General features: G+C 35.3%; 2 protein-coding genes across 2 annotated transcripts; one reads left to right on the top strand and one right to left on the bottom strand.

Moving 5' to 3' along the window:
- The first annotated feature begins 8,210 nt into the window (after positions 1 to 8,210).
- LOC129953565 (uncharacterized) lies at positions 8,211 to 9,451 on the top strand. The gene is made up of 2 exons (XM_056066807.1): positions 8,211 to 8,477; positions 8,539 to 9,451. Coding segments are annotated over exons 1-2 (915 nt in total). The 5' UTR covers positions 8,211 to 8,475.
- Positions 9,452 to 9,507: 56 nt separating this feature from the next.
- On the bottom strand, positions 9,508 to 11,167 carry LOC129953566 (putative nuclease HARBI1). Its single transcript, XM_056066808.1, has 4 exons — positions 10,822 to 11,167; positions 10,323 to 10,758; positions 10,101 to 10,245; positions 9,508 to 10,039 (listed from the first exon to the last, which is right to left on the bottom strand). The coding sequence occupies exons 1-4, from the start codon at positions 10,935 to 10,937 to the stop codon at positions 9,666 to 9,668; spliced, it is 1,071 nt and encodes a 356-aa protein (XP_055922783.1). The 5' UTR covers positions 10,938 to 11,167; the 3' UTR covers positions 9,508 to 9,665.
- Positions 11,168 to 12,305: the final 1,138 nt, after the last annotated feature.

Raw genomic sequence — 12,305 nt, 5'->3', positions numbered from 1 at the left:
ATGAAGACTCTGTCAGTTATCATGGAACAGAACACATTGAGGCCAAAACATCAAAAAATTATTGCAGCTTTGTGAAACAAAATATTGGATAGAAATTTTAATAAATATTTTAACATTTTTAGACCCATAAACTTAGCCTTCACCGCACAAAAAACTATAAGAATTTGCTTATACTTCTAATTGTACACTCAGGAGTAACCGTATTTTTTTAATGATTGCTTATTCAAAAATTTTAGACGTAAATTAGATTATAGTATAAATTATTTAATTTCAGACATTTAAACTCACTTATATAACACTTATTATTAGAAAAAAGGATGAATCATAATTCAAAAACTCTTAATATAGAATTTTTTTTTACACTTCAAAATTTCAGAAAGTAGTAAGCAAGCGTCAAACTACGATCAGAGGTTCATCATAAGTGCATGTGTTAGTTGTTAGTACAAAATAATACAAATATAGCTTAACACACGCACAAAATACAAAACAAAATTAGCATTGAACTATTACAGAACAAAAAATAAAATGAGAACGTTTACGATAGTGGAGCACTGGTTCTTAACAATGATTTTAATCCCACTGTTACGGTAAGATTTACCGCAACAAAAATCATCCCTTACATGATTCTTAAAATCGTTTCGGACCATGTATTTGCGCCATGGTTTACTCTCATTGTGTGTCTTCCCCTCCATCCCAACCTCTCCTATGTTTTATAATTTCATTTTCAGCCCGTTGTCCTCGAGGGTCATGAGAGTAGCCCTTAAAGGATGACAAAATTTAGGTATATCCCATTTGGAGATCGTGCTGAGCCAGCGGACGAGCTGGAGACTCACACGAAAAATCGCTTAAAAGAGTGAGGAACGCTCCCGAAAATCATGGCCAGTGAGCCCAACATATTGTTTTAGTATGGCCCTTGGGTCCACCATAACTTTCTTAATTGCTAACTCAATAAATTCGTAAATTATGTACAACCGAAATTGAATGTAGTGCTAAGTGTCATCCCTAATATCTTCAATCTATAAGATCAAACGAATTTTAGGTTATAAATTAATTTAAATAATTACGCTGGTACTTTCTTCTTCGGACCTCTTCCACAGATAGTTTTATAGTAGAGTAGCTGAGAGAATGCTCAGACCAATTTATTTCAACTTTGAATTTTCTTTTATTCTTCTAATTTTTCTGTTAGTCGTATTGTTGAACACGGCCATGGATTCGTCTGGTTTTGGGAAAGCTCCAAAACTTAACGAATTCATAAAGTATGTGTGTGCGTGTGAGAGGCTCGCCTGAATTCGATTTCGGAGTGGCACCGTAACTTTGAATTCAGCGAGAAATCTGGTTGGGTGAGAGAATGTGTGTGTGTGTGAGGAGGCCGCAGTAGAAGCTTGAATGATTAATCACTTTTTGGTTGGTCTTCAAGTTTAAAGGAAGTAAAGAAATAAAGGAATTTGAATATAAAAAAAAAGGAAAATAAAGGAGAATTGATAGAAGATTTAAAGTTGAAATATAGTGACTTAATAAAAAAAAAAAAAAAGAAAAAAAAATATTAAAGATAGAAAAGAGTGGAGTTTGTGGAAGGAGTGAGAAGGAAAAAGGGATCAGAGGAGAAATCTCCAGAAGGGTCAATCCTATAAGGAAAATTAACAAAGGATAAGTAGATTTGTGTTGAAATCTGTTTCTTTTTGTTTTTTTGAAATTCGTTTGGTTTTTCTTGCGTCCCAAGATTTGTGGGAGTCCAATTTTCTTTTAACTGTTGTCATTCTTTCGGGACAGAATAATAGCGGTCCATTCAATCGGTTTCGGTAAATTCGCTTTTGCATTGTTCTTTTCCATATCTGTTTCAATTACTTCGTTAACATTGTATTAGTGTCATCTAATTTCTTTGAAAAGATTCCTAGGTTTTTATCCGAAGCCTTCTGCCACGGTTTCCTAGGACATTTTGTTAAACAAATAAAATTATTAAACTCCCCATCAGGGATTTAAAACATTTCGTTTCTTTTAACATTTTGAAGAAACATTTTCAGCTCCCCGGTCAAGGCAAACGACCCTCTAAAAAGTTTCCTGGCGCCCACCCTAAATTCAAGTACGCCCCTGTACTTGTATTTAACTCAATTCAATCCGATTAATATTAGTTTAATCGAATTGAATTATTTTGATAACACCCATATAATTCCCCATTCAATTCATTTAACCCACACCCAGCTGAGCTAGTCGTAAGTTTGTTAAACCGAACCATATCGTTGTGCATAGTAACAATGAGTGGAAGTTAGTAGTTCCAAAGGATGATAGAAAGAAAGTTTTAGAGGAGAATCATGACCATCCGTTAGCAGGGCATATGGGGGTAAAGAAAACATTTGCTAGAGTAGGAGAAAAGTACTACTGGCCTAAAATGAGGTCAGATATTACGAAATATGTTAGGAACTGTAAAATTTGTCAAAGCGTGAAACCGATTAATGATAAACCGGCTGGGTTAATGACAGAGAGAAAGGGCGTTGTAAATCCTTGGGAAATGGTTTGCGTGGACTTGGTGGGTCCACTTCCAAAGTCGAGTAGGGGTTTTGTGTATATCCTCACGGTCGTAGACTATTTTACAAAGTTTCCTTTGTTGTTCCCTTTGAGGTCTGCAACAGCAAAGTCTGTTTGCAAGGAGTTGGAAGACAATGTCTTCTTGTTGTTCGGCGTACCCAAATTCGTTGTTTGTGACAACGGTCCCCAATTCAAGAGTAGAGAATTGAAGGCCTTATGCGATAGTTATGGTTCCACAATTAGGTTTACGGCTCATTACCACCCCCAGGCTAATCCGGCGGAGCGGATTAACCAAATTTTGAAAACAACACTTAGGGCATATGTTAGCGAGAATCATAGGGCTTGGGAATCACAGTTGGCGAAAGTTGCGTGTAGTATTAGGACTGCACAGCATGAGGTGTTAGGTGTATCACCGTACTACGCGAATTTCGGTCGAGGAATGGTGACTTTTGGAGGCGATTCCTTAACCACCACTCCGAACAGTAGGGGCGATAATACGGTTGATACAAGGGAGCAGTTTAGGAAGCTTAGGGAAGAGATAGGGAAAAGGTTAGAGTCGGCAACCAAAAAAGCGGCGAAAAATTACAACCTTCGTCGAAGAGACGTTCAGTTTCTACCGAACGAGTTGGTTTGGCGACGAAACTTTTCGCTATCGGAAGCGGCGAATTACTACACGGCAAAATTAGCGCCGAAGTTTGTAGGACCGTTTCTCATTAAGAAACGAGTCTCCCCTTGGACTTACGTCCTGGTAGATGATAAAGGTACGGATAGAGGTACCTGGAACGTTAAGGATTTGAAACCTTACAGTGATGATTCGCAAGATTAGTCGTGTAGCGGATGAGCTGCGCTAAGAGGTACTGAGAGCGTTAAGGCTCTGTGATGTACATTCTCTCGCAGGTTGCGATTGAGAAATTGGGGATTTATCCTTTGTGTTGTCTTTATAGTAACTTCGCTTTCATTTCTGAAAGCCAGTTTTCACTCCTCGGTAGGTAAGGGTGGGATTTGTTACGGTAAGATTTACCGCAACAAAAATCATCCCTTACATGATTCTTAAAATCGTTTCGGACCATGTATTTGCGCCATGGTTTACTCTCATTGTGTGTCTTCCCCTCCATCCCAACCTCTCCTATGTTTTATAATTTCATTTTCAGCCCGTTGTCCTCGAGGGTCATGAGAGTAGCCCTTAAAGGATGACAAAATTTAGGTATATCCCATTTGGAGATCGTGCTGAGCCAGCGGACGAGCTGGAGACTCACACGAAAAATCGCTTAAAAGAGTGAGGAACGCTCCCGAAAATCATGGCCAGTGAGCCCAACATATTGTTTTAGTATGGCCCTTGGGTCCACCATAACTTTCTTAATTGCTAACTCAATAAATTCGTAAATTATGTACAACCGAAATTGAATGTAGTGCTAAGTGTCATCCCTAATATCTTCAATCTATAAGATCAAACGAATTTTAGGTTATAAATTAATTTAAATAATTACGCTGGTACTTTCTTCTTCGGACCTCTTCCACAGATAGTTTTATAGTAGAGTAGCTGAGAGAATGCTCAGACCAATTTATTTCAACTTTGAATTTTCTTTTATTCTTCTAATTTTTCTGTTAGTCGTATTGTTGAACACGGCCATGGATTCGTCTGGTTTTGGGAAAGCTCCAAAACTTAACGAATTCATAAAGTATGTGTGTGCGTGTGAGAGGCTCGCCTGAATTCGATTTCGGAGTGGCACCGTAACTTTGAATTCAGCGAGAAATCTGGTTGGGTGAGAGAATGTGTGTGTGTGTGAGGAGGCCGCAGTAGAAGCTTGAATGATTAATCACTTTTTGGTTGGTCTTCAAGTTTAAAGGAAGTAAAGAAATAAAGGAATTTGAATATAAAAAAAAGGAAAATAAAGGAGAATTGATAGAAGATTTAAAGTTGAAATATAGTGACTTAATAAAAAAAAAAAAAAAGAAAAAAAAATATTAAAGATAGAAAAGAGTGGAGTTTGTGGAAGGAGTGAGAAGGAAAAAGGGATCAGAGGAGAAATCTCCAGAAGGGTCAATCCTATAAGGAAAATTAACAAAGGATAAGTAGATTTGTGTTGAAATCTGTTTCTTTTTGTTTTTTTGAAATTCGTTTGGTTTTTCTTGCGTCCCAAGATTTGTGGGAGTCCAATTTTCTTTTAACTGTTGTCATTCTTTCGGGACAGAATAATAGCGGTCCATTCAATCGGTTTCGGTAAATTCGCTTTTGCATTGTTCTTTTCCATATCTGTTTCAATTACTTCGTTAACATTGTATTAGTGTCATCTAATTTCTTTGAAAAGATTCCTAGGTTTTTATCCGAAGCCTTCTGCCACGGTTTCCTAGGACATTTTGTTAAACAAATAAAATTATTAAACTCCCCATCAGGGATTTAAAACATTTCGTTTCTTTTAACATTTTGAAGAAACATTTTCAGCTCCCCGGTCAAGGCAAACGACCCTCTAAAAAGTTTCCTGGCGCCCACCCTAAATTCAAGTACGCCCCTGTACTTGTATTTAACTCAATTCAATCCGATTAATATTAGTTTAATCGAATTGAATTATTTTGATAACACCCATATAATTCCCCATTCAATTCATTTAACCCACACCCAGCTGAGCTAGTCGGTGAGCTGCACAGGTGTTGCAGTTTTTGTTGTAGTGTGTTCTTTAGTCTATTATTCTCTTTGGTTTGTCTTCGTTCGATTGTGACAGCTGGGTCATAATCGAAAATATCTTCCGCGGTGACGCCGGTTGCATATTTTTAATTATTTTGTTTATTTATTAAATTTTAATAACAATTGGATTTGCAATATCCAGTCTTGTGAGTGAAAGGAAAGAACAACAAAAATAAAAAGAAAATACTACAACACCACCTTATTTAAATTTAAATCTATCGACGAACAGTTTAAGGGGCCTATTATGTAAGACAACTAAGAGCAAAGTTGAGTTATAATCCGGCAATCGGTATTACCGATCACAACTACATAGTTGACTGTCACAAGTCAACCAGTAGTCAACTAAAAAATAGTTGACTTTTTAAATGTGTTCGGGGTATTATGTAAGCCAGTTGAGTTGTCTCTCGGTTGTGATTGTTGTCAAAATTCAGCAACTGATATTTACTAGTTGTGTAGTGCATTTGTGTGTACAAAAAAATAACGGTAGGCATCAACAGTTCATTGAAAACCAATTTTTTTAAGAAAATGGAGAAAAAAAATTAAGTTTTACAAATAATAATATAAACATCTGTAAGAAAATAATTTGTTTAGATTAAAAATAGCTAAACCTGCCCAATTCAAAATACTAAAGATGGCATATGCACTTACAATCATGACATTCAAACTGTAGTAACCTTTTCTATTTAAATAGAGATGTTGAAGATTTTTTTTTGGTGCTATGATTCGAACATGAGTTCCATCCTTAATCCAGTGTGGACAGATAAGTTCTTCTACTACCTACTTCTAGCACTTCTTTTAACACTACCGAAACTGTTGGCTGAGCAAGGCCTAAATTAAAATCATTACCACTGCACTTTTGGTCACTTCCTTCTGCCATGAAACGAGGGGCAGTGCAGAGTTTGAGAATTGGTGGGATTGCGGAGGAACGCTGTGGTTGTTTCAAATGATCTTTGATTTCATTTACCACATACACAAATGCGTCTTTGTTGAGTCTAAAATAACTTATAAATCTGAAACAAAACAAATACATTGAAATCAACACTCATCAAAGAATTCGTTTATAAATAATACTTTTTGTTTGGAAGTTCCAATGGATTGGAGTGATCTCGAATATTTTTTCTCATCAGCGCAACATTCAGGGGAAAGAAACAAATCAATAGAACTCTCCATTTCCTATTATTTTGTCTTTTTTATAAAATTTTGCACTGAATTCAAAATTTTGAAATTTCTACGTATTTTACTTTACACAGCTGATTTTGACACGAAACAAGCACATAAAAGTAGGCAACGTATTTGGTCAAGTCAACTGAAAAAAGTTGTCTCCCATAATACCATTTTTTTTTGCAGTTGTCTTCAAATTGAGTTGTCTTATAGGCCCTTAAGTTATATAAAATGGTCATTCGACTTAAAGCTCCATTCTTCCCATAGTTGGTTCTATGGAAGTCAATATGCAGAAAATCAAATGTGCGCAGCTGATGAGTTCCGCCCGGTAATTCAAATGTACACAAGATAGCAAATAAGGTGCATCAATTTCACCATTAATGAGTTGATGAAAAAATACTAAGTCATTATTAACACGCCTTTGATGGAGAGATTGCATTTGAAGAAGTAGAATACGATGTTCATAGGGAGGCAGATCATAGGGATCTTCCCAAGAAAGACCTTTTCGGGCAAAGCGAACGAAATTATGTTCAATTGATTCAATACGTTTTCTATGAATTTCGTAATAGGGAGTCTATAACTGCGAAGCATATTCAAGATGAGGATAAACATGACAATTGTACAAAGAAAGAGTAACATAGGGATCATTGAACTCCTTTGACCAGCGTTTTATAAAACCAAGCATAGAACTTGCCTTATTAACAATAAAATTGATGTGATGTGTAAACTGTAAGTTGGAACAGAAATGTACACCTAAATCTTTAAATGTGGAGACACGACAGAGTTTTTGCTGTGATATACAGTAGTAAAATACGTTACTGATTAGTTTTTTAGTGAAAGTTATAGTCTGGCATTTTAAAGGGTTGAGTAAAAGTTTATTTTTCCCACACCAAAATGTGAAACTATCAATGTCGGCTAAATAAAAGAATACGATCATGGGTGGACTTTTTATTTTGAAAATCTTCATATCGTCAGCAAAAATGAGAAGTTCACTTGAGCGTAGACATTACGATACATCGTTAATAGACAGGATGAACAGAAAAGGCCAAGATGGCTTCCCTGGGGAACACCAGATTGAGCAACAAAAGGTTCAGAATGACAATTTCTAAATTTTACCTCGTAGGATCTGTTTTCAAGGTATGACTTAATCCAAGCTAAGAAAAATTGTGGAAAACCAAGAGCCTTAAGTTTAAATAAAATAATTCCGTGGCTAAATTGGTCAAAAGCTTTAGAAAAGTCAGTGTATACACAGTGAACTTCATAACCTTGTTCTAAAGCGTTTAAACATATGTTTGAGAATGTAAGGAGATTAGTAACGGTTGATCTTTTTTCACAAAACCATGTTGCTGTTCGCAAATGATATTTTTACTAAAATATGCTACGCTCTTACAAACAACTTCTTCAAATACTTTAGGAATACAAGAAAGCTTTGCAATGGGCCTGTAGTTGCTTATATCCGACTTGTTGCCTTTCTTGAAAATTGGTGTTAGAAATGACTTCTTCCATATACTGGGAAATTTGCCTGTTTTTAGAGAAAGTTTAAATAAGAACGTAAGGGGTTCAACTAAAGCATTACTACACTTTTTTAATACAATCGGGGGAATACCATCGGGACCGGCTGAGCATTCATCATGCAACGCAGATAAAAGATCAAGGACCGTACTCTGCAGTACAGGGATGTGACTACAGCTAGTTTGCGAAAAAATGTGAAGATTATGAAAATATACTTCATCAACTTCTTGAGGGCTATTAACGAATGACTCACGGAAATTCGTTGCGAAAGCGTTACAGATATCAAAAGTTTTATCTAACGAAAGGTTCTTGTAAGTGAAGTTAACTGGAGGGTTATTATGAAAAACGATAATCGTTTTTAATACGGAGTATTTGTGAAATTCCGATTACGAAAAACGATTGCAGAAGCGCGTATTTGTAAAATTGCGATTACGAGAAACGAGAATCGTAAAAAAACGATACTCGTATTTTTATTTACGAGTGCCTTCAATCACTCGTTCAGCTTTTGTTTTGGCGGGTTAGTCAAGTGTCAAACATTATTGTGTTTTGGTTTGTTTTTCTTTTTGGTTTGTTTTCATTTTGATGAGGGAGAAAAAATGTAAGTTAAATAATAAATATAATGGTGAAAAACATAAAAATAAGATATTTCTAATATTTAGGCCTACAACGAATGCTAAACAAATGGATTTGATGGTAGCTTTCATGGAAAGTAATCCAAATATTGCTAAAAATTATTTGCCGACGAGCCAAGCTAAATCGAAAGCCAAAAATCTTTGGAATAACTTAGCTGCTAAATTAAACGCGTGTGGCCCTCCAGAAAAAACAACAGAGGGTTGGAAAAACGTGTGGAAAGATTATAGATATAATCTGAAGAGAAAAATGCGAGACAATTTGGTCCATCTCAGCGGTACAGGGGGCGGGCCTAACAAGCAGAAAAAATTGTCTGATAACGAAAAAACTATTATTTCGATCCTTGACCTAAATGAGGCCGTTTCAGGAAACCAACTAGGAAAGCAATTTGGTGATCCGAATGGAAATAGCCCAAACATTGAAGTGACGGCCGGTAGCAGCACCACTGTTAATATATTGATGGAAGATGCTGATGATCAGGATTACCTCATAACTTTAATCGAAGACCCTCAACCACAACTTGAAAACATTGAGAATGAGGAACCACAACCAAACAATTCAGAAGGTAACCCGCCGTCTAGAAATAAAAAAGCAACAAAACGGAACAGGAACACTTTGTTGGAACAGCACGTTGACTTGCAAGATAAAGCTGTCAATATGCTAAACGAAAAGCTTGAAACGCAAAAGGGCATTTTAAAAGAGCTGACTACATTAAATGCATGGAATAAAGAAGCAGACAGGAGAAGAAGGAAACTGTATGATCTTAAAAAAGAAAAACTGGAAGAGTTCAAATTAAACAACATAAAGAAACATAACGCTCGATTAGAACTTATTTCAATTAAGTCTCGCAAATTGAAACTAAGGCAAGATAAAATGGAAATGAATACGAAATACTACAACCCCATTTCAAAACATGATGAATACTCAAGTAGTAGTGAATAACTTAACTTGCATGTAAGGTTATTAAGTTTATTTATGAAGTTAATTTGTTTTAGTTTTGTGAAGTTTTTATTTTTTTTTTTTAAGAAGAGTTTATTTTATGTTTATTTACTTTCTTAATTTATTTTCTTACATTAATATTTATCAATTTTGTGATCACAGATACACCTATGTACCTACTTGCATACAATGACTGAATTAAATAGTTTTATTTTGTTTACAAAACGTCTTTAATTTGGTTTCGTATTTCTGTTGCTATGTTCGAAAATTGATTCAAATCACTAGCTACAAGTTCACTCTCCTCTCCTTCCTCATTGTTTTCCATGACCGGGAAGTCTGGTACAGCAAACTTTTTGCAAATATTGTGCAAAGCAGCACAAACATTTGTAATTTGGATAGCTTTTTCGGGTGAATAATGGAGTTGCCTTGCTCCGAGAATGCTTCTGAACCTCGATTTCAAAACGCCTATCGTCCTTTCAACAATATTCCTACATTTGGAATGGATCGTGTTAAAATGTTCTTCTTGGCCACCTTCTTGTGCAGTCCTGTAGGGTGTCATCATCCACGGTTCCAATGTGTACCCAGAATCACCTACAAAAATTAAAACACATCAAACGGTTTGAATGAATTAAGCATTTATGTATGTACGTACCCAATAACCAACTTCTCCTATCACCATCATTCCATTTTTGAACAAGGTGTCTGCGATAGGCGCTTAAACTAAACACAAATGAGTCATGGGAGGCTCCTCCATACCGCGCATCAATTGCTCGTATTCTCATTTTGTAGTCACAGACCTTTGACAATTAAGAAAAATTATAATAGAAGAGAATGCTTTTGGAAAAATGTATCAATTAAAGTGGGTGGTACTTACGATCATTGCATTTATACTATGGTCACCTTTTCTATTAAAGTAAAGGTGCTCATTTAATACTGGTCTTATAATTTTCATGTGCGTACCATCTACACACCCGATAATGCCAGGAAAACTATATTTCTCATAAAAATGTTGTTTACTTGCAGTTTTTTCGTCTTCCGTCATTGCAAATGATATAAATTTTGGGCACAGAATATTTTCCATTATTGGCAATATTTTTGCTAGAGTGACCGATAAAGTTGGTTGTGCCATACTAACAAGGAAATCCTGGCCGGTTCCTCTTTGATATCCACCCTCTGCCAGAAACCGAAGTGTTGCAGCTAATTTCAATACATTTGGTATATATGTAGAATTAAAACTTGGAAGGTGTGGATCAATCTCATCCAATACATATTTAAACGCTTCCTTGTTCAGACGAAAAAGTTGCTTGAACCTTGAAAATATTTTAGGAATTTACTTAAATGCAGCATGAACAAAAGGATTTTCATTTACTTACGTGGAACTTGAAAGGCTCATTGGGTCGGATGAATCTCTTAAGAGTGCCCTTGTTACACGCATTTCTCCTTCGGATTCATCTTCGCTTTCAAGAAAGTAATCGCAATGAAAAAACATTTTACCGAACCGAAATCAAATCAAATTTAAACTTAAAACTTTTCCAACATTCACAATTTGACATTTGTAAATAGGTGTGAAGTTAGTTGCGTTTAAAAAAAAATACCATTTTTCATTTTTGGCTGGCAACATTTTCTTGATTCCATTTTCGTTTCTCATAATCGCTCTTCGCCATGAGTTTCGTTTTTCTGGGTTTCGTTTTTTCTGCCGTTCGTTTCGTATTTCATAATAAGGGCCCTGGAAAGCCATCTGATTTTTTCTTTGAGTTTACAAAATTTCAAATTTTTTTAGGATTCTCTTTCAAAGAGGTGCCCATATCAGTAACATAACAAGCATATAAAAAATTAGAAAGAGATTTAAATTGGTTAAAGAGTTCAACATAAAAAGAAGACATTTTAAAAGCGAGTTGAGATACAGAGAGCTTACGGCAGTCGTGACAGTACCAGTAAGCAAATTTCGAATTGGCTATTTTTTCAATGAAAGCGTTGGTTGAACCAACGGATTTTGCATGGTAAAGATTACCACAGGGTCCGAAACAGGCAAACAGAGGATTATTATTAGCACCCTCTTGGCAGTTTTTATTGTAGCAATCCATATTTCCGAAGGAGTGTTAAAATAAATAATAATAATACAAACAAATATAGGTACATAAAAATGTATTTAAATTAAAAATAATGAAAAAAAAACTACCACGGGAAGCGGGAAGCTCGTACCTACGTGCTTCAACAAAAGTCTCAATTAAACCAAGCTTTTACTTGCTATCCTACGCAAGGCCTTTAAAATCGGTTGACAAAAATATAATGAAATTAAACTAATAAGGTGGAATCAATTTAGCCAAAAAAAGAAAGTAGGGGAAAATCAAATACAATGGACTCATTTTTAGAAATGGTTAATATTTTAGTGGTATGAAAAATTTATATGCGAACGTTTGGTCATTTAAAAATTGTAAGACTTAGTTTTTGTTCGTGGGGTTAATACCGGTTTTGATAATTACGAATATTTTTTGAATCAGTGTCACTAGACAAAATTTCGATGAAAATAAAATACAATTTCTTATTGCAATATTTTGATGTACGTTGCTTGTCTGGAATAAAGTCGGATCTAGTTTTCTAAAAAAACTGGTATAAAATAGTTTACAACACCATTTGCATTTAAAAGTTAAGATGCAAAATCGGATATTGTAAATTTTCCCATTTTATTTTAAGAAATAGTTTTCTTATAATCAAACTATGTTTCTGCATAATAAAAGTAGTAATATTCCAAGATTTTGAGTTTGTTACAAACAATTAATAACAATATAACCTAGGTCTAGTTTAAAGTATACTTCAGATTTGTCTGGTATCTTGCCCAGCTCTGATCTGATTGTGT

The sequence above is a fragment of the Eupeodes corollae genome, unplaced genomic scaffold (genome assembly GCF_945859685.1).
Source record: "Eupeodes corollae unplaced genomic scaffold, idEupCoro1.1 scaffold_1216, whole genome shotgun sequence".
Taxonomy (NCBI): domain Eukaryota; kingdom Metazoa; phylum Arthropoda; class Insecta; order Diptera; family Syrphidae; genus Eupeodes; species Eupeodes corollae.
This window is presented reverse-complemented; position numbering and strand designations above follow the sequence as displayed.

Excerpts from the sequence above, each read along its gene's own strand:
- LOC129953566 (XM_056066808.1), bottom strand. The coding sequence starts at position 10,937 with ATGTTTTTTCATTGCGATTACTTTCTTGAAAGCGAAGATGAATCCGAA. Across the intron at positions 10,246-10,322 it reads ATAGTATAAATGCAATGATC|GTCTGTGACTACAAAATGAG; the intron begins GTAAGTACCACC and ends TAATTGTCAAAG. Across the intron at positions 10,040-10,100 it reads TAGGAGAAGTTGGTTATTGG|GTGATTCTGGGTACACATTG; the intron begins GTACGTACATAC and ends TAATTTTTGTAG.